This window comes from Camelus dromedarius, chromosome 4 (assembly GCF_036321535.1).
Source record: "Camelus dromedarius isolate mCamDro1 chromosome 4, mCamDro1.pat, whole genome shotgun sequence".
Classification (NCBI taxonomy): domain Eukaryota; kingdom Metazoa; phylum Chordata; class Mammalia; order Artiodactyla; family Camelidae; genus Camelus; species Camelus dromedarius.
The window spans coordinates 45,106,665-45,128,966 of NC_087439.1; the positions used below are offsets into that span (position 1 = coordinate 45,106,665).

Here is a 22,302-nt window from a genome sequence, read left to right on the forward strand (position 1 = left end):
GCCAACACTTTTTATTTTACATTTTAAAAGTTACAGCCATCCTAGTAGGTGTGAAGTGGTATCTCACTGTGACTTTGAATAGCAACTTCGTAATGACTGTTACTGTTGAGCATCATTTCATATGCTTATTAGTCATTTGTAGATCTTCTTTGGAGGAATAGCTATTCAAATCCTTTGCTTATTTTTTTTTAAAGAGAGGCTGTCATGATTTTTATTCCTTTAATTCAATACTTGCCTATTGTACTGATTAGTTTATCCATAAAATATTACAATTTTCTTTTACAATACCCTTACGTTAAATGGCACATACTCATTCTTCTTTTAAATTCTGTTGCAAGTTAAAATATTTATAGGCTACTAATAGTACTGATCTGCTCAGCCCTCTGTTTTACTGTGGCAAAATGTACATAACATAAAATGTCCCACTTTAACCATTTTTAGTTGTGCAATACAATGACATTAAATACATTCTCAATGTTGTGCAACTATCACTACTATCCATTTCCAGAACTTTTTCATCATCCCAAAGAAACTCTACCCATTAACAACAGTAGGGAACTTATATATTTAGAATTTCTTGAAATAGAACCCAGTTTATATCATATAAATTTATTTCACCTTTGATTCATTTTCAGGAATGTATTATATACAAGGTGACATATTGTGTCTTTAATTTTCATAACTCACTGGTTGTTACTATTAGATTGTGAAAGGATGATTTCTTAAATGGCAAATGTGGTTATTTTGAAAATATATTTTACCATTACATATACAATGCACTGAACTTATTTTTATATATTGCATATACTTTGAAGTTGTACATATTTTTATACTGTGAAATTTACATAACTTAATTATTTTAGGAAACTCAAGAATACACCCGAAACGTTGTTAGATACTGCCTTGAAGCTCTTCAAGATTGGTTTGATGCTATTAACTTCGTAGATGAGGTATGTATATTTTTGATATATGTAAAAGCATTTAAGAAAAAAAGTGTTAGATCCTATTTAACACTGAAAATAATGAATGTCTTTTCATGGGATAAGGGAAAGAATTTCCTAAAGAAATACATACTTTTTTTTTCCTGTTATTTAAATGTATATTGCTCAGGAGTGAAAACTAGTTTCATTCAAGAGGTAAAAGTAACAATGAAAATTTGAATAGGATAGAGGAGATTAATGGACAGGGTATGACAACTTTATTAATTGGTCACTGTTCTACCGGCATGGATAAAGGTTGCTCTGATAATGAGCAACCTTTATGATAATGAACTGAGAAGAATTGGCACAGAACATGCTGTGTATGAATTAAATAAGGACTTGCTTTTAATTAGTCAGCAAGTTTCCTATCAGAATCCCCTTTTATTCCTCTTACGAAGTAGAGTCAAAATTTACCATGTGCGGAAGGAAGAGCATGTTTCAGACAGCTAACTCCTCATCTGATTTCTGAACTCTGGGCAGATACAACTCCTAGTGTCTTTTTTGGAGGGGAGAGGAGCTTTCATTTATTTCTTTTCCTTTTTTTAAAAAAATTTAGACACAACAGAAACTTATTGAAAAGTTGGAAGTAGAGTACAAAGAACTTTTTCTTTAATTATTTGAGAATTAACTTGTTGACTTGATGCCCATTACACCTAAATTGTATTTCCTATAAACCAGGACATTATCTTACATAAACAGATACAACATAAAAATTAGAAAATTAACATTAATATATTATTGCTATATAATCTTCAGAACTCATTCACATTTTACAATTTGTCCAATGATTGCCCTTTATAGCAAAAGGATTCTATTCAGAGTCATATGTTACATTTAGTTTTCATGTCTCTAATTTTCTGGAATGATTTCTTATTCTTTCTTTGCCTTTCAGGGCAATTACATTTTGAAGAATACAGCTCAGTTATTTTTGTGGAACATCTCTCAATTTGAGTTTTCTTATGATTAGATTCAGATTATGCATCTTTTGCAGGAATATTACAAAAGTGATGTTGCAGTCTTTTTGTTGCATACTTTATGGTGGTTTATGATCTTTGTTTATCCTATTGCTGATGATTTTTCTCTTTGTTTGTTTGATTAGGATGGTACTAGCCAGACTTCTTCACCATAAAGTTACCCTTTCTCACTGTAATTAATATTTTGAAGCAATGTAAATATATCTGTTTTCTCATCTAATTTTCAGTTCATTCATTAGTTCTTATCTGTAGAGATTCATAGTTTCTATTTTATTAAGTGGGTTATAATCCAATACTAGTATTATTTGTTGGTAAAATTCTTTCAGATGTGGCCAGTGAGACCCTTCAAGCAGGTTTTCTATGTTCTTTTGATTTGTCTCATTATTCTTTGAGCACTTCTGTTCTTAGTGGCCCAACAAGATGTTTCAGGCTCACTTTATAATTTCCCTATTCCATTCTTGGAATCAGTCATTTCTTTAGGAATCTCTGGTTACTTTTAGTATAGAACAGTATTGAGAAAGCAAGATCTGATTGCTTGGTGTGCTCACTGTTCTTGGGGTGTTAATGCTCCTAGGCCTTCTCTGAACAGAGGTCCAGAGTATATGCATGTATGTAGGTACATGCACATATTGGATCTGTATTTCTCTATATATTATATATATTGAAAGCTATGGGTTTAAACTGATACTTTAAATTCCAGTATGACACCACAGGACTTACTCTGGTTTTCTCCAACAGTGAGAAAATGGCTTCCATTATCCTTAAAATATTTACTTATTTTGACCAATCCTTTTAAATAGAACCAGTTTCTCATCTTATTTACCTCCCTTTCCCCCGCATGGATGCCCTCTTCTCCCTGCATTCTGTCTCTTACCCTCCCCTACATGTGGACACCCTCCTCATCCCAATCCAAAATCTCTGGGACACAGCAAAAACAGTTCTAAGAGGGATGTTGATAGTGATACAGACTTATCTCAGGAACAAGAAAAATCTCAGATAAACAACCTAACCGTAACACCTAAAGCAGGTAGAGAAAGAAGAACAAACAACACCTAAAGCAGTTAGAGAAAGAAGAACAAACAACACCCAAAGTTAGTAAAAGGAAAGAAATCATAAAGATCAGAGCAGAAATAAATGAAATAGAGACTAAAAACATAATAGAATCAATGAAACTAAAAGCTGGTTCTTTGAAAAAATTAACAAAATTGATAAACCTTTAGTCAGACTCATCAAGAAAAAAAGGGAGAGGGCCCAAATTAATGAAATCAGAAATGAAAAAGAAGTGACAACTGACACCACAGCAATACAAGGGATCATAAAAGGCTACTGTGAGCAACTGTATGCCAACAGAAAGGACAACCTAGAAGAATGGACAGTTTCTTAAAAAGGTACAATTTTCCAAGACTAAATCAGGAAGAAATAGACAATATGAATAGACTAATGACCAGTACTGAAATTGAATCAGTATTTCAGAACTACCAACAAACAAAAGTCCAGGACCAGATGGCTTCACAGGCAAATTCTACCAAATATTTAGAGAAGAGTTAACACCTATACTTCTGAAACTATTCCAAAAAATTTCAGAGGGAGGAACACTTCTGAACTCATTCTGTGAGGCCACCATCACCCTGATATTAAAACCAGAGATGTCACAAAAAAAGAAAATTACAGGCCAATATCACTTATGAATATAGATGCAAAAATCCTCAACAAAATACTAGCAGATCAATTCCAGCAATGCATTTAAAGGATCAGAACACCATGATCAAGTGGGATTTAGCCCAGGGTGCAAGGATTTTTCAATATCTGCATATCAAACAATATGATACACCACATTAGCAAATTGAAGGATAAAAACCATACGATCATCTTAGTAGATACAGAAAAAGCTTTTGATAAAATTCAGCATCCATTTATGATAGAACTCTCCAGAAAGTGGCCATAGACAGAGCATACCTCAACACAACAAAGGCCATATATGACAGACCCAGAGCTAACATCATACTTAATGGTGAAAAGCTGAAAGCATTTCCTCTAAGATCAGAAACAAGACAAGGATGCCCACTTTTGCTGCTTTTATTCAGCAGTTTTGGCAGCCCAAGCCACAGCAATCAGAGAAGAAAAAGAAATAAAAGGAATCTAAATTAGAAAAGAACAAGTGAAACTGTCACTGTTTGTACATGACAAGATACATAGAAAATCCTAAAGATACTATCAGAAAACTACTAGAGCTCATCAATAAATTCGATAAAGTTGCAGGATACAAAATTAACATAGAGAAATCAGTTGCATTTCTGTACATTAACAATGAAATAGCAAAAAAAAAAAAAAAAAAAAAGAAAGAAAAGAAATTAAGGAAACAGTCCCGTTTACCATCACATCAAAAAGAATAAAATACCTAGGAATAAACCTACTTAAGGAGGCAAAGGACCTGTACTCCAAAAGCTGTAAGACACATGAAAGAAACTGAAGATGACACAAACAGATGGAAAGATATATTGTGTTCTTGGATTGGAAGAATCAATATTGTTGAAATTGCCATACTACCCATGGCAATAAACAGACTCAGTGCAATCCCTATCACATTTCCAATGACATTTTTCATAGAGCTGGAACAAAAAATGTTAAAATTTGTATGGAAACACGAAAGACCCTGAATAGCCAAAACAATCTTGAGAAAGACGAATGGAGCTGGGGGAGTCACGCTCCCTGGCTTCAGACTATACTACAAAGCTACAGTAATCAAAACAGTATGGTACTGGCACAAAAACAGACACATAACTCAATGGAATACGATAGAAAATTCAGAAATAAACCCATGCACTTATGGTCGGTTAATCTATCACAAAGGAGGCAAGAATACACAATAGAAAAAAGACAGTCTTTTCAACAAGTGGTGCTGGGAAAACTGGACAGCTACCTGTAAAAGACTGAAATTAGAACATTCTCTAACACCATATACAAAAATAAACTCAAAATGTATTGAAGACCTAAGTGTAAGATTGGATACTATAAAACCCTTAGAGGAAAACATAGGTAGAACACTCTTGGACATAAATTGCAGTAATATTTTTTTGGATCTGTGTCTTATAGTGGAAACAAAAGCAAAAATAAACAGATGGGACCTAATTAAACTTAAAAGCTTTTGCACAGCTAAGGAAACCCATCAACAAAATGTAAAGAAAACCTACAGAATGGGAGAAAATATTTGCAAATGAAGCAACCAACAAGGGACTAATTTCCAAGATATACAAACAGCTCATACTGTTTAATATCAAAAAAACAAGCAACCCAATCAGAAAGTGTGCCGAAGACTTAGACAGACATTTCTCCAACGAAAACATCTCAGCAACCAACAAGCATATGAAAAGATGCTCAACATTGCTAATTATTAGAGAGAAACAAATTAAAACTACAAAACCTCACACCAGTTAGAATGGCCATCATTAAAAAGTCTACAAATAATTGCTGGAGGCAGTGTGGAGAAAAAGGAACCCTCCTACACTGTTGATGAGAATGTAAATTGGTGCAGCCACTATGAAGGATAGTATAGAGGTTACTTAAAAAACTAAAAATAGACTTACCATATGATCCAGCAGTCCTACTCTTGGGCATATACCCAGGGAAAACTATAATTCAGGAAGACACATGCATACCAATGTTCACAGCAGCACTATTTACAGTGGTCAGGACATGGAAACAACCTAAATGTCTGTTGACAGATAAATGAATAAAGAAGATGTGGTACATATATACAGTGGAATATTATTCATCCAAATAAAAAAGAAAGAATAAAGTAATGCCATTTGCAGCAACATGGATGGACCTGGAGATCATCATTCCCAGTGAAGTAAGCCAGAAAGAGAAGGAAAAATACCATATGATATCACTTATATATGAATCTTAAAAAAAAAAGAAGACACAAATGAACTTATTTGTAAAACAGAAACAGACTCACAGACATAGAGAACAAACTTATGGTTACCAACAGGGGAAGGGTGTGGGAAGGGATAAATCGGGAGTTTGAGATTTGCAGATACTAACTGCTATACATAAAATAGCACAGGGAACTATATTCAATATCTTGTAATAACCTACAATGAAGAAGAATATGAAAATGAGTATATGTATGTATATGCATGACTGAAACATAATGCTGTACTCCAGAAATTGACACGACATTGTAAACTGAGTATACTTCAATTAAAAAGAATGTAAATTTTAAAACAGGAAAAAAAAAAGAATCCTCAATTACTAAATATCATATAGGGCAAGATTTATGAGTATGTGGCAGAGTAGTTTGATTAGAGTCATCTCTAATAAGAGAATTAGAACATGCGATCATCCAGCAGATGTTTTTTGAATGTTTACTATGTCATAAACACTGGGAATACAGTGATGAAACAGTTTCTAATTTAAGGACATGGAAGACAAGTAAATGGTTACTTTTGATCACAGGGCTTCTGTAAAGTTGTGATCATGGTGCTATGGGGAAAATAGAGTGGAGCATCTGATTTACCTCAAGGGACTCGGGAAAAGCTTTCTAGTACAAATGTCATTGAGCAGTGTCTTAAAGGTATATTAATCCAGTAGGAGCAGGAATGTATAGCATTTGAGGCAGATGGAATAGTATATGCAAAGGCACAGAAGTGTAGGTTAGGGATACAACTTGTGGTGCATGAGTTGATATAACAGAAGGTGAGGCTGGAGAGGTAAGCCCTGTCTTCTCAAAAGTTGAAAGAGTATAGAGGTTAAAATTATAGGAAGCCATTAAAAGATTATGAGTGAAGCACAAGATTAAATCAACGTTTTGGTAAGACCACCTCCTGGCAATATATCAAGGTTTAAATAGATGTATTAATTAAGGTTCTTTTGAATGCAAGGGAAAAAACATTTTTGAGGCAGCCTAATTTGAAGGAGGGATAATTTTTTAAGAGTACAGAGAGGTCTCTCAGGGATCTTATGGCAGCTGGACTTAAGAAACTGAGTGGAAAGCTGAGTAGGGACTCCTGTCTCTTGCCTTTGCTTTGCCCTGTCTTTCTGCCTAATTTTTTCTTCCCTCTCTGTAGATTGCTTTTCTGTGCTGCTTTGCCTATGTGGTTAAATGCTACCTTCCTGCAGTTGCTTAATGTTGCAATTCCAGCCATACTCCAAGACTCTCCACATATATCTGTGAACCCCAGTTCAATTTTCAAGTGACAGAGGACCTTATTTCCCAGGATGGGTTGTGATTCCAGTCAGATGTGGCTACCATAAACTTGATTGTCAGCCTCCAATCCCCGTGTGTGTGTCTTTGGGATGTGGGGCAGGAAGGGATATTCTGAGAAGATGGGGAGGGTTGTAAGCTAGAAAGATACTACAAAAGGTGTCTTACAGATGGTAAGAACAGAAGCAGAGGCTAGCACTGATATCTAGGTACTAAATGTTGAGGGCCTGAGCTAAGGTTAGTTAGGGGCAGTGTGGAAAGAGAGGAAGTAGAGTTAAAAGGTACTTAGGAAGCCAAGCACACTTCGATGCCTCATCAGATAAAATTTCATCTTCCTTTGAGAGAAGGAAGGATTCTACATTTCGGATTTGTATTACTGGGAATTTGAGGAAGAAACATTGAGGAAGATTGAGTTTTTAGGGCAAAGATGCTGAGTTTTGGTTTGGACACTCTGTATTGCAGTCCCTCTGGGATATTAAGTGTTGATGTTCAGTAGACACTTGAATGTAGGATTTGGAGTTCAAGAGTGAGATTTCTGCTGAGATTTGGGAGTCATCTTGGTTTAGTTGGCAGTTGAAGCTGTGAACTGAATAAAATCACCTAGAATGAGAACATTAGCTGAGAATGGGATCTGAGGACTACCTCAGTAGAGATGGAAGGAGTGGAGGAGGAGTTTATCAAGTGGCTAACTTGTGACATTGGACAAGGAAGGATTACGGAATGAAGCACTGCAGAAGAATGTGCATTTGGCGTATGCTAAAGCCTTAAAAGACAAGGTAGGGTCCATGGCTTAGTAATTAATAGCAATGTGTGTTGGGTACTTTGTTGTCTTACTTTGATCCTCACAGCCGTTCAGCTGCTTATTATCCCCTTTACAGTTCAGGCAACTTAGGTACAGAAAATTAAGTAAACTTGCTCACATTTTTACAGCTATAGGTGGCAGAGTCAGAATTTGAACTCATGCAAATCTAGCTTTTAAGAATCTGCTCTTAACCACTGTTCTTAATGCCTGCCTTTAAAGGAAATTGAGGGAGATTCTGATTTAGCTAGTTAGTATAGAATATGTTACTAAAATGATTATAGCAATGGAGAGCAAACTTGTTTTTTATTTTTTTAACATTTTTTATTGATTTATAATCATTTTACAATGTTGTGTCAAATTCCAGTGTTCAGCACAATTTTTCAGTCATTCATGGACATATACACACTCATTGTCACATTTTTTTCTCTGTGAGTTATCATAACATTTTGTGTATATTTCCCTGTGCTTTTTATTTTTGATAATGGTAAAATGCACAAAGAATAAAATTTACCATCTTATTAACCTTTTTAAAGTATAAAATTCAGTAGCGTGAAGTATGTTCACATTGTGTAACCAACCTCCAGAACTTTTTGTTTTGGAAAACTGAAACTCTGTACCTAAAACGCTCCCGATTTTCCCTTCCTCGCAGCCCCTGACAACTTTCATTATGCTTTGTGTCTCTGATTTTGACTGCTCTAAGTACCTCATATAAGTGGACTCATACAGTATATGTGTTTTTGTGACTAGCTTATTTCACTTAGCATAATGTCTTGAAGATCCATCCATATTGCAGCATGTATCAGAAATTCCTTTTTATGGAAGACAAGCTTTTATTTATTAGCAATATTCTATAGATGTTTATTCACATGTTGAGGAGGATCTTATTCTCATGATGGTTTTGGAAAAAACTCAGGAATGGTGACATTGCAAATTTTTATGACTCTGTACTGATATTACATTAGCATAAGTATCTGAATGTCTTGGATAACATTTTTTAACAGAAGAAAACTTTACTAGAAACTTATAGAAGTATTGAAAACAAATCATACTTTTCAATTTTTCTTATTTGTTTACAAAGGACAACTGTAGTATACTTTTGTCCTATAATGATAGCATGACCCATGGGAGTCACAGATTTAAAATACAGTTTTTATAGTATTCACAAGGATGCCAAAGGTCCTTGATATATACTGTACTAAGCTTGCTTTTGGCGATTGTGCTTTCAGCACTGATATGGGGAGCATCTCACCCAACTAGGCAAGTCCTTTAGCTGCACCTCAGTTTATGGCTATGGTTAGAGCCTCTTATCATTCTGAATATAACTGTGAAGTCCATACTCCACGTTCACTCCTCAGTTTACTACTTGTTAACTTTAGGAAGTTACTTAAGTTTTTTAAGCTTGAATTTCCTTATTTATAAAATGGAAATACTGAGTTCCTGCCTCATAGGGTTCTTGTAGGATTCAGTTAAATCTGAATAAAGTACTTATTAGCATGGTTACTGGCATATAGTAAGTGCTCAGTGAATGTTAGTTGTGACTATTGTTCTTGTTACTGTCATCATGTTTGGTATGCATGCAGACAGCCTACTGTAAAGGGAAATCTGTTCCATCCCTTGTTCTGTGCTAGATGCTTCAGAGGATTCAAAGTTGAAGAGTATACAATTTCTGCCTTCAAGGAGGTTGCATTTGTGTGTTTAAAATGGGATAATTTTATCAACAGTGGATTTTTAAGCTATAACTTCTAAAACTTTACTTTCATTAAAAAAGTATTAGGAATAAGTCAAGATGAAATTGTGGTTTTAGCATTTTAAAACCTTTTTTGAACTCAGCAAAGTATTCTTTGACTTGTGGATTCTGTTTGTTTATTCCAGCCAGCACCTAACCAAGTCACTTTTCATCTGCCACTACATCGTTATTATGCTATGTTTTTGAGTAAGGTAAGAGTGTCATTAAACAACTCTGTTTGTTTGCTTGTTTTTTGAATATTGGAAAATACGTATTGAATTGGTAACTTTTTTTAATCATAATTTTTAGGCTGTGAAATGTCAAGAACTAGATTTGGATTCTGTTTTACCAGATCAGGAAATGTTAATGAAACTAATGATTCACCCACTCCAAATTCAAGTATGTATTCAGGCTCTTAAAAGATTTTGAATTGACAAACTCCTTAGTTAAGGGATTCTTCCTTTATTTTATTTGTATGCCTTTATCATTGTTATTATAGCCAAAATGTTTGAAATTTTAAAAAAACTTAATTTTTGTATTTTTACTAGATTATATTTAGTTTTTTTTTTAAATTTTATGAGATTTACATTTAATTATAATTTCCCCAGAAAGGGGTGGGGGAGAAGGATAAATTAGGAGTTTGGGATTAGCAAGTACAGACTACTGTATATAAAATAGATAAACAGCAAGATCCTATGGTATAGCCCAGGGAACTAAATTCGGTATCTTGTAATAACCTACAATGAAAAAGAATATGAAAAAAGAATATGTGTATATATATATATATATATATATACATGTATGACTGAGTCACTGTGCTGTACACCAGAAACTACCACAACATTGTAAATCAACTACCCTTCAATTTAAAAAAAATAATTGTAATTTCCTCAAGAATTCCTTTCAGTATATTTACTTATAGGGGAGTTTTAACATACTACAGTAGTATTTTGGGAGTCAGGAGACCCAACAGTTCTAGCCTTAGTGCTATCACTGTTTTACTATCCGTGTTGGTTGGAGTGATTCTTTAGTTTCCCCATCTGTAAAGTGAGAAGAGAGAAAAGAGAAGAATCAGCCTACAAATGCATTGTGGTTTCTTTCATTTCTAAATTGATTTTGTGGGCCACCTTTTATATACATTAGAGGGATTTGCACTTCAGTTTGTTTTTCCTGGCAATTTTAGATTTGTTAATCATTATTGAATGTTAACTCTGGGAGTTAGGAACAAATAAGAGATGAAGTTATGACTGTACTTAGTTTTAGTTGATATAGAATATAAATACATGAATTAAATATTAGTATATTAAAAAAATTTATTATAATCTGACCTTCTCTTACTTGCCAAATTTTTGGAAATGACTGGTTTAGATTGAAGGTTGAGTTATATGAATTAAAGGTATAGTTTATATTCATTGATCTTGAATAATTTTAAATCAGTTAAAATTTTAAATGTATATATTTGAATTGAATATCTTAACATTGGACAGAATATAAGGCTCATACTATGATTAAGTTATAAAATATTTTGGAATAATTGTTTATTATAACATGATTTTATAAAAGTTGACTTTAGATGACTTCTTTGTCCAATTTACTTAATTTTAATTTTACTAGGCAAGTCTTGCTGAAATCCACAGCAATATGTGGGTAAGAAATGGTCTGCAAATCAAAGGACAAGCCATGACCTATGTCCAGTCTCATTTCTGTAATTCCATGATTGATCCTGACATTTACCTGTTACAGGTAAGCCAGCTTGGTTATACAGATACTGTACTTTTGAAATGTCTCATTTGTACCTGTGGGATTTTAATTTATAGAGGTGACTAAATGATGACAGACAGATCAAAGCTATTTAAGAAGAATTTTATTATTTACATCTCCCGAAGGAAGAGGGCATGCCATGCCACACAGGACCAGAGGGGAAGCATTAGGTTTTGGTCAAGAGACAGAAGGAGGAGGGAGGGGAAATCTTAGACCAGAACCTTTTTTGGAGTCTCCATAGTACAGGCAAAGCAGGGCAGGGGAAACAGTTTAGGACTGGCTAGTTTGAATAATCTTGGTGGGTTTTGGGGCATAAAAGCTGCCTGCAGCTATCTGGTCCCTTGCCCTAGGCAGTGGCAGGGTTGGAATATTGGCTTGATATATGAATTAAATTAAGGGCACGAGTAACTGGCATATGAGAGAATTGCTCCCAAGTAAGCTGTTTACTTTCTTTAGGTATTAGCTAGCCCTAATAGGGGTAATTTCTCCCCTGGTCTGTAAGACCCCTTAGATGTCAAAAGATCATATGATACAGAAAATAAAAAAACATAATTAATACAAGAAGTAAAACTGAATATTGAGAAATAAGTTTGTGGATTTATTTATTTATTTTTTTGTCTTTGAAAGGTTTGTGCATCTAGACTTGATCCAGATTATTTTATTTCATCTGTCTTTGAAAGGTAAGCATAATTTTATATGATGACAGGTATTAGGAATTATTTGGAATTTAAGTTAATTTTGTTTTAACTTTAAAAAATCTGTCTCAAATATTTTTTTAATAGATTTAAGGTAGTGGATTTGTTGACAATGGCTTCACAACATCAAAACACAGTACTTGATGCAGAGCATGAGAGATCCATGTTAGAAGGCGCTCTTACATTTCTTGTGATTCTTTTGAGTCTTCGTTTACATTTAGGTAAAAAGCACTAATGCAAATACGTGGGTATTAACTATTAACCTCCCTTTCCTCCCCTTTCCCCATGGTAGTAACTGGCTTATGGAAAAAAGGAAAGGTTGTGTTTCAAACTCTTGATATGATATGTTTTACCATTGATACTCCTTTTACTGTAACCTTTAAAAAACTTTATTTAAGGGAACTGCAAATGGCAGGGTAGTTAAACTGCAGTTATATTTGGGGCATTACATTCTTTGTTCTTTAATTTTTGAAGCCTCTCACTTTTGGTAAAACAGCTAATGAATTGTGTGGTAAGTTGTTTCTCTGTAATTTATAGATAATCAGATTTATTAATTGTTTTTAATTTTAGGAATGTCTGATGATGAGATTCTCAGGGCAGAGATGGTAGCCCAGCTGTGTATGAATGACAGGACACATAGTTCATTGCTGGACCTCATATCCTTTTAAAAGTTTAGTTTTCTGTTAGTTGCAGGATCTGAATAATAAGTAATATTTATGGATTAAAGATATATCACTTTTTTGATTAAAACCTTTTTTTGAAGTTGAAAAATAATATAGAAGAAGAACTCCCAATTGTTTCTTCAATTTGGTGTTCAAGACCAGTAGCCAATGTTTTTGCCTCTAATTGTCGCCTCTCAGGGTACTCTTGTTAAACCTTGGTTACCTGTCAGGACTGATGGCTCTGGACACCCCAGGATCAGAATTAGTGAAAGGGAGCTAGACACTTGGTAAAAGGTAGCTAGGTCTGCTTTTTCTGTATAGCCAGGCTGGAATTCATGGGTAAAATTTAGAGGTATATTTTATAATTATTGTTATTGGGATTTTAAACATTCTGAGTATTTTTTTCTTAGAGTTCAGTCTTAAACTAAGAAGTTTTTAAGGGCAAAGACTATTATCTACAAACTTAAAAAACTTACAGTTCTCTGTATATGACTGAGCATACAATGGACACTTTATTTTTTAAGTTATTGTTAATAAAATTTTAGACACTGATCATCGTGTTATTTTGTGATTAAGTTTATTTTGTAAATTTTTGAATAAATTTACTTTTTGTATTATGAATATGTTTGAAATAATTGGCTAAAATTTATGAAAAAGCTATTAGAATCCCTATTTCATAACCTTGAAGGTTTTCTTAAGTAGCATCAGTTTGATACTATTTGATGATTTCATTCAACCAACATATCCTGTATCAGTGCTGTAACAGAGCAAAAGCATTCTCTGTAACTTTGAATTTAAAAAGAATTATATGGCTTTATGTGAAAACAGTAGGAAAGAGTCTTTGTAGTTTTCTTTTTAAAAAATTTGCTTAGTATCTTTCTCTTTTTTCTTTTGAGGATGACATCTTGTGTTTTTGGAAAAATAATCCTTGCTCACAAAAATCTTGGCTGATTTTTAGCATACTTTGATTTTCTAAGGGAAAGTATAACATTTTTTGCAAAATGGTGAAAATGGAGATTAAAATTTTTTTCACTTCCTGAAATTATATTAATTTGTTTTGGGGGAAATATACTTCAGAACTATTTCAGCATGTCATTTATTAGGCTTCTAGGTTAAAACTTTTAAAAATTCACAGATAATAAAAATTTATTGAATTGTTGTATTATATAGCCCTCTTGTGGCTAACTTTATATATTACAGCCAATTGCTCTATGTATTTTAGCAAAGGCAGTTAGAAACTAGAATACCTTAGTAAGATTATAAAGCTGGCTCTTAGTTATTAATTTTTTTTCTTGACACATACATCATATTCCAGAAAATCCAAATCCCAAAAGTGGCATTATTCCAGGCAGTTATAGCTTTGAATCAGTTTTATCAGCTGTAGCTGATTTTAAGGCTCCTGTTTTTGAACCTGGAGGTTCTATGCAACAAGGCATGTATACGCCTAAAGGTATGTTTATACACATGAATATATTCTTTCAAATACTAGTTTTCTGAGGGTTTGTTGTGTATACTGAAACAAAACGTTTTGCGTTTAATTTATTCAGCTTTGGTTTTCTCTTGAACTTTCTTGTAGGTGTATGTTTGTCTTTTATGGTATACAGAGATATTGCTTCCATTTATTTATATATCCATGGTTTATGTTACAATAAGACTTCTTAGATGACTCTAAATTATAAAAGAAACTTTATATATGAACTCCAGTTTATTTTTATGAGTAAATGAACTGTAAATGAATCAGAAATTGTTAAGTAAAATATATATTTTAAAACATTCTGAATATATTTGCTCTCTAAATTTTATTTAGGAATAGTTCTCACTACCCAAATTTTAACTCGAAACAGTTAAAATCTATATGGAATGCTGATAACATTCTCATACATTTTGAACCTATGTAAATACATAGAAATCTTTTCCTTTAAGTGGTTGGTTTTCTGAGATTTTTTTCCCACCTGGATTTGTGGATGACATACTTAACAAGGAACAGAAGTAGGGGAAGTCTTGATTCACTGTCTTGTCTTCTTCACTTTCACATTTTTACTAATCTGAGAATTTTGAAGGAAGTAGTAGTTACATGCTTCTTAACCCCTTCAACACTCATTGTCTAAGTGAAATACTGATGCCCACTTTGAAGCTGTAAATAGCATGTGCTGTGTTTGGTAAAACATAACAAAATCAGCCTTATCATGTGGGATTTTTCAGAGAGTTTACGAAGTAGGAAGAACAATCCAGAGTCTCTGGCTGGAATGTTTTCCATTAAAGGAAAAGCACAGTATTTCTTTATTGTAGAGAACACTTTGTGTCTAAAATTTAGATGAGCTTGTAAGTGGGTTGATGTTTTTGTATAGTGCTTATTATTACAGTGTGATGTGAGGATTACCTCTGTCAGACTCACTCGTAATACTTATTAAAATACAAGGTCCTATATCTCAGCCTAATCTGCTCTTATCCAGACCTCTGGGGATGGATTCTGGGAATCTGCTTTTTAAACAGAAAAGAGAAAGTCAGTTTTTAATCTTTGGATTTGACTTTTTATTTGTAAAATGAGAGAGTTAGAATAGATGAGTGGTTTTAAAACTTTTTAAAAGTAGTTAAAATAAGCCTTTAGTTTTAGGAAACTAAGCCTTAAGTGAATCTGTTATACTAAGCAATAAAAGCAAACCTACTCTTGTTAAAGTGAGTATAGTAGTAGACATAGCTTCTTACCTGTTTTACCATCTCCTTGCTCCTCAAAACTTTCCCATCTTTTAAATTTAAAATATACTTAAATGTAATTAGTCATTAGAGATTGACTTTATTCCTAAGAAGTCAGTATTTTGTTTCTACTCTCTTTTGAATAATAGCTGAAGTCTGGGATCACGAGTTTGACCCCGTCATGGTCATTCTTCGAACAGTTTACCGTAGAGACGTGCAGTCTGCAATGGACAGATATACAGCATTGTAAGTCCGTTATATTGAGTAGTATAATAATGGATATCTTGTATTTATATAGAAAAAATTTAATTATAACACAAAGTGTTAAATACACTCAAAATCTTCAGAGGAGAAAATATTTTAAGATTAAAAAAATAATCTAGCTGAGATTTATATTCTCAAGATCTTGACTGAAGATCTGATGTTAATCTGATAAAAATAAATTTTATAAAACATCACAAATAAACATGAAAAAATAACAAACTTATTTAGTTGCTGTTCGACCAATGGAATTCAAAGCTTGATCTGTGTTGTTCTACTTCTAAACCAGTAGAGGAGGCACAAGTTAAGAGAATAAAATTGTCTGACATCAGACATGATGAGTAGCCCCAAAAAGTGTGGTAATATTGCTATGTTCTTGACAACTGGGAAAAGAGCCAAAGTAAAATGAATTTTATTTGTAAATATTTAACAAAGTAGTTTAAAATGTTGATGATTGCAGAAAAGAAAAGTTTTGAAGGGTATCTTTGTAGTGGAGAATTCCATTTCATATGTTATTGTTAGAGTATTTTTAAATGTATTATTTACTTCTATTTTTAAACCTTAATAGGTAATATTATATTGCTGAACATTATAGGATATCACCTTTTTTTTTTACTCAGTTTATTTGTGCTTAAACATTTTAAAAACAAGTTTAAAAAGATACAAATGTCTTTGATCTTGAGAAATATTTGTTCATATAACTATCAAAGTGTAAATATAGATATTGGATATAATCAAAACTTCTCTTTGCCAATACGTTACAGTAATAGGTAAGATATATGCTGAATTTAAGAACCATCATAGATATATCTAAAGAAAGTTTGTAGTGTAGAATTTTAGCATATTCTCCACACCCCTACAACCCCCCCTAAGAAAAAGAAAGCCAAAAAACAGAACTTAGTTCAGCATCTCTCTCTACCTTTTATGTGAGATTCTCCTTTCTCTGCTTTCTTAGCAACCTCTTTTTGTGCTTTTAATGTGGTTTTGTAACTTTGTTTGCTTGTAGGCTACTAGACTCTTAGTTACTAGAGAAGAGATATCTTTTTCCTCTATGTCTCTTTTTCATCTTCAGAACCTATCTCAGTGCTGGGACATAATAGGCATCCTGAATATATTTGGTGAATAAATAAATTTGAATTGTTGATGCTGAAGAATGAAAAGATGGGTGGGAGGAGGCATTTGCATGGAAAACCTAATCTGGCCTTCATAAACACTGTTGTCTTAAGTGGCTCTGCCTTTTTTCAGGGAATGGTGTTGGTGGCTAGTCATTTAAATATATGAGAATTAAGTATATAGTTAATTTTATTACTCTTTTTTACTTTATAATGAATAGAAATTTGAACTCAGATTGGGCTGAAACTTTCAAAGCTTTGAAGGAGTCATTAAATACTTAATGTAATTGGTTTTAATAGGAAAATTTAATTTAACAATACACATTTATGGAGTACTTGTTATACACCAGGCACTCTATAAAGCAAAAAAAAAATTTTTTTCCCACATAGCAGACTTTTACTTGTGCTTTAAGCAGTTAATTTTCTGTATTTAGACGGGTGATTCCCAGCCATAGACGAATTGTCCTCCAAGGGACGTTTGGCATTGTCTAAAGACGGAGAGGAGTATTACTGACATCTAGTAGAGGCTAAGTCTGGCCTCCACAGCTAAGAATTTCTGGCCCCAAATGTCATTAGTGGTGTCAATGTAGAAAAACCTGGTTTAGACCTATACTGCTGTACTGGTAACCTTTTCTATTTGCAGGTATGTTGTGTTTTCTAATCTGTTTTGTGTTATTAGTTGTTTAGCACCATATTATGTTTTGACTTGTAACTACTTCACATAGAGAAAACCATATCCTTAGAGCTATTTTTATTAAAATTTCTTCTTTCCTATTTTACTCTCTTTTTTCCTAATTCTCTTATTCCCCTCATTTGGCTTTTGAGTTCCTGTATAATATTTCTTAGTTTCTTAGAAGTATTTCTGAAGTGCTGTAATGGTTCTTGGCAGCTTGAAAATCTTTGTTTTAAAGAAATATGTATTTAAATAAAACAATAGTAACAGATGACAAATAAATATACTCTAGCTTCAGACTAAAAACCTTTTAATCATTTTCTTGTAAATTAACCTGTGAAATTTTATGTGCAAACTATTATATAATATAAAAGATTTTGTGTATTTAAAATAAATATTATCTCCATGAAGAAATGTGTTTATATGTAAAACTTAATTTTTTTGAAATGTATTTTGTATGTGAAATATAGCATCTGCTTCCTTTATGTGATGTTTCTTATGTGACTGTCTCTTACGTAACTATGTAATTGACTGTTTCAGTTCTTATTAGAACACAACTGGGAAATAACCCTGAAGTGTAGGACTTATTGGCTGTTGGTCATTTTCATTTTCTTTTAGTTTCAAGAAACAAAAATGACAAAACTGATTTTAGTTAGTGTGATCCTTTTTTATCTCAAGAAGGTAATAGAAAGGCCTTTTGAAGAATTATGGAAAAAATGATTTGATAAATTAAAGCTATACTGTCTTTAGAATCTAGTGTGATGCTATGTACTTTATAGACAATCAGTAATGGCTAAATGAATGAAAAGTAAATTTCTCTGAGATTTTTTAAGTGAAAATAGACCATTTGCTTTGTGTGATGTTTAGATGTTTAGAATTTTAGGATCTTAGTGCTGGAAAAGGCCTTCAAACTCTTCTCTCAAGCCTCTGTAAAAGTGTCTTGGGGACCCTCACTGGAAGAGGGGGTTGGGCGACAGCAAGAGGAGGCCTGAGAGGGAAAACAGCAACAACAAAAACAAAAACAAACCAACAGTTGGAAAAGCATCCGTTCATTTCAGTGTTATATTTTATATATGAGGACGTTGCAATCCAAAGAAGTTCAGTGAAATATGTTTATTAATGGCAGTAATAGAACTATTGTCTAGGCCATTTCCAAAAGACAAATGTGATTTTTATATAGTGGTACTTTAAATTCAACTGGAAGGCAAATATTTTTGAACTATAATTTCTGATATTTTTTATTGTCCCATCTTGAAGGTTAATAGGTGCTGGCCTGTGTTTGAAAGTATGATGTATGTGTTTATATATATTAGATGTTGGTTTGAGTCATTTAAAATTTTTTTGCTGTCATTTTTTAGCTTTTCATTTGCATTATTCCATTAATGCTTTTGAAAAGAGCAGTAAGAATGATGTATTACCTGCTGCCTTAAATAAATATGTAATCTTTATTTTGGAGCAGTTTATTAATGTTGGTGCTGTATATTTAGGGACCTAGTGCTTAAAGCAAACAAAATAAAAACTAAATATTGCTTTTCTGTGCTGAGTGAAATAGAATAATTGAAACATTTTATCATAAGCTATTGGGATTGTTTTGAAAATTATGCTTATATGTAGCCACTACAGTATTATGTAGAAACCAATTTTTTTTTTTTTTAATACAAACTTAATGGCATTCTCTTGTTGAATCGTAGATGCAACTCATTTCTTTGGTATGTCAATGGTAATTTTTTTATTTTTACAATTTTTTCCCTCTACCTGCATAATATCTGTTTCCTGTAAGTTGAGTTTTCTGCTGTTCAGTCTATCTGGCTTCTGTGTTAGAGGCATTCTTCAGCTGTCTGATAATTCTGGCTGCTTGTGATGAACTCTGAGTGCCGTGGCAGATCTTATAGGTTCTGAGCTGTAATATAGGGTGATTTGGGCAGGCAGGTTTGTTGAGAAGCCCTTATGTTTGTCTCTTTATAACTTTTTGGTCTGGTCAGATTCCTCAGAGAAGTTTTTTCAGATACTGCCCAGAAGGTAATGGTCTGGCTGCCATTATTCCCGGAACTGAATGGATCACAGCCTAAGGGCTCTGAATCAAAATGTATATGATGACTTTAATCCCGCATCCTCCTAGATTTAACAATGCTTGTATTTTACCTTCTCCAGAGGTGAATTCTCTAGCCAGATTCTATTGGAGTAGGGGACAAGCAGTTTTCATCCAGTCCTCATTTTAGCCTCTTATGTCCCCACACCAGTTATTTAAGTACTAGGTGCTTCCAGTTTCTGAGCCTTTTGAAGATTCTGCAGTTGGGGTTGATTCTCAGCTTTCCCCGTGGCCTTTCTTGTGATTGGGCTTTCTTACGTTTTCTAGAGTCATCAAATATCCATTTGCTTTCCAATTAATAAAATTTTGTGTTTTCTTTTCTGATTTTCCCTATCCTTGTGCTTTTCATCCTTTAAAAAAATACCATAACTGTATTTTTTATTGGAGTTTTGGGTGAAAGTAAAATTAACTACTTAGGTTCATTCTGTCATTTTAACTTCAAGTGCTGAATGTATGACTCACTTGCATTGTCTGGATTACTAAGTGAGGGTTAGCCTTTTTAAAAAATCTATTAATTTCCCTTTATAATTCTTGCTTTGAGACCTATGTATGGATTATTCTTTAATGGTTTTCCTGTTAGTTTATCTAAAGTTCATTAGTTTTAAAGTTTTACTTCTCATTTTTGGAGTTTTGATCCACCTGGAGTTGATTTTTATAGAGAGGGTGAAGTAGTGATTTATTTATTTTTTTGCTCCTACAGAAAGCCAGTTGCTCCAGGACCATTTATTGGACAGTCTAGCCTTTTCTCACTGATTAATAATGCTAATTCTGTCATATACAGTTGACATATACAGACATATACATATACTGTATACATATACAGTTGACACTCATTATTTGCAAATTCTGTATTTGTAAATTTGGCTACTTGATGAAATTTATTTTTAAGCCCCAAATCAATACTCAGAGCACTTTTCCTGGTTTTTCGCAGACCCGAGCAGACTTGCAGAGTGCACCTAGGCTGAGGTGAAACAAAGCAAAGCTTTGCCCTCTTGTTTCAGCTCATACTGTGGACAAGTGTCCCTTTCGCGGTCAATTTAGTGCCATGTTTTTGCATTTTTGTTCTTTTTCTTGATGATTTTGATGTTTAAAATGGCCCCCAAATATAGTGCCAAGTGCCAAATGTAGTGTTCTTGAGGGCAAGAAGGCTTTAATGTGCCTTACAAAGAAAATTTGTTGTTAGATAAGCTTCATTCAGGCTGTTATAGTGCCGTTGGCTGTGAGTTCAATGGTAAGGAGTCAATTATATGGTACACTGAGATAAGTGGTAGAGGACATTCACTGAGCTGTACATGAGGCCATTCCAAAAAGTGTTAGAGTAACATGTGTAGTGTGTGATAAAGCTATGGAAAAGCTGAAAAGCTGAATTTGTGGACTCATGAGATAATGTCTGATAAAAAAGCATAGTGGACAGAATTATTGTGAGGCTTGAGAGTATAAGAAATTTACTGTCACATTTACCCAGGGTCAGGAAAATGTTAAACCCTTCTTAACTAGTGCTGGCTGGCTTGCAAGTTTCAAAAGGTAATACAGTGTGAAAAATGTTAAACTTGCAGGCAGAGCAGGTTCTGCAGATCAGGAGACAGCAGAATAATTTTTTAAATACCTGCTACGAGTTATATAGGAAAAGGGTTATGTGGAAGAGCAGGTTTTCAATGCTGATGAGACTGGCTTGTTTTACAAAGACATTGGCTAATGAACCTATATTATGCAAATGACATTTTGATGACAAAAATGTTGTGGTCCCAGACTTGTCAAAACTAAACCCTTTATTTCCCCTAGGAGTAAAAATTCAGTGTTTGTGGTAACTTTATAGAACATAACTACTGTGAATAAATACAGTTGATATAGGTCTGTTATCTTCAGTTCATTCTGTAAATTAATGCCATACTGTCACAAATACTGTAAGTTTATCTGCTTTCTCCCCCTCTTCCTCCTCTTGCTTGTCTTTCTTCTCCTCCTCCTCTTCCTTCTCTCTTCTATTTATGATAGCTATTTATTTTTGGCCCTTTGCCTAGAATTTTATGATGACCATATAAAATTTAACGATAAAACTTTTTGGATTTTGATTGGAATTGTACTGAATTCATGGATTAATTTGGTAGAAATGCCATCTTTAGAGTAATGTGTTTTCCCATCCATGAATGTGGTCTTTTTCCTTATTTATTTAGGTCATCTTTAAATTCTTTCAATAAAATTTTACAGTTTTTTTAAATTAAAGTTTTAGATATTATTTGTTATTTTTATTCAAAGAATACTTACATTTTTATAAGTATTATATGTGGTATACTTCCTAAAATTATAGTTTCTGTTTGTCTTAGTGAATAAGAATGCAGTTGTTTTTTATTGTTAATCTTGTTTTCAGGCAAACTCTTACTAGTTCTAATAATTTATGGATTTTTACAGTTTTTTTGTGCAGTTAAATTATCTAGGGATAATGATTTTGTTTCTTTTCTTTATATATATATACACTTGTGAATACACGCACACATTCTTGTCTTACTTTACTGGCTAGGGTTCTAATATAGTACTCAGTAATAGCAGTGATGAAAAGCATTCTTATCTTGTTCCTAATGCTTTTCATGCATCACTGTTAGATGTAGTGTTTGCTTTAGTGGTTTTGTAGCTACCGTTTGTCAGGTTGAGCAAGTTCTTTTCTATTGAATG

The 22,302-nt window shown here is 33.2% G+C and overlaps 1 protein-coding gene across 6 annotated transcripts in view; it reads left to right on the plus strand.

The window, feature by feature from the left end:
• UBR3 (ubiquitin protein ligase E3 component n-recognin 3) overlaps positions 1-22,302 on the plus strand; it is a 185,234-nt gene that overhangs the window by 60,836 nt on the left and 102,096 nt on the right. For all 6 annotated transcript variants that reach the window (XM_031451614.2, XM_031451613.2, XM_031451615.2 and 3 more), the window contains exons 11-19: positions 864-950; positions 9,835-9,900; positions 9,998-10,087; positions 11,303-11,431; positions 12,077-12,129; positions 12,232-12,365; positions 12,715-12,800; positions 14,115-14,256; positions 15,650-15,746. In XM_031451614.2, the coding sequence (XP_031307474.1) occupies positions 864-950; positions 9,835-9,900; positions 9,998-10,087; positions 11,303-11,431; positions 12,077-12,129; positions 12,232-12,365; positions 12,715-12,800; positions 14,115-14,256; positions 15,650-15,746 (884 nt within the window). The remainder of the gene's footprint in view (positions 1-863; positions 951-9,834; positions 9,901-9,997; positions 10,088-11,302; positions 11,432-12,076; positions 12,130-12,231; positions 12,366-12,714; positions 12,801-14,114; positions 14,257-15,649; positions 15,747-22,302) is intronic.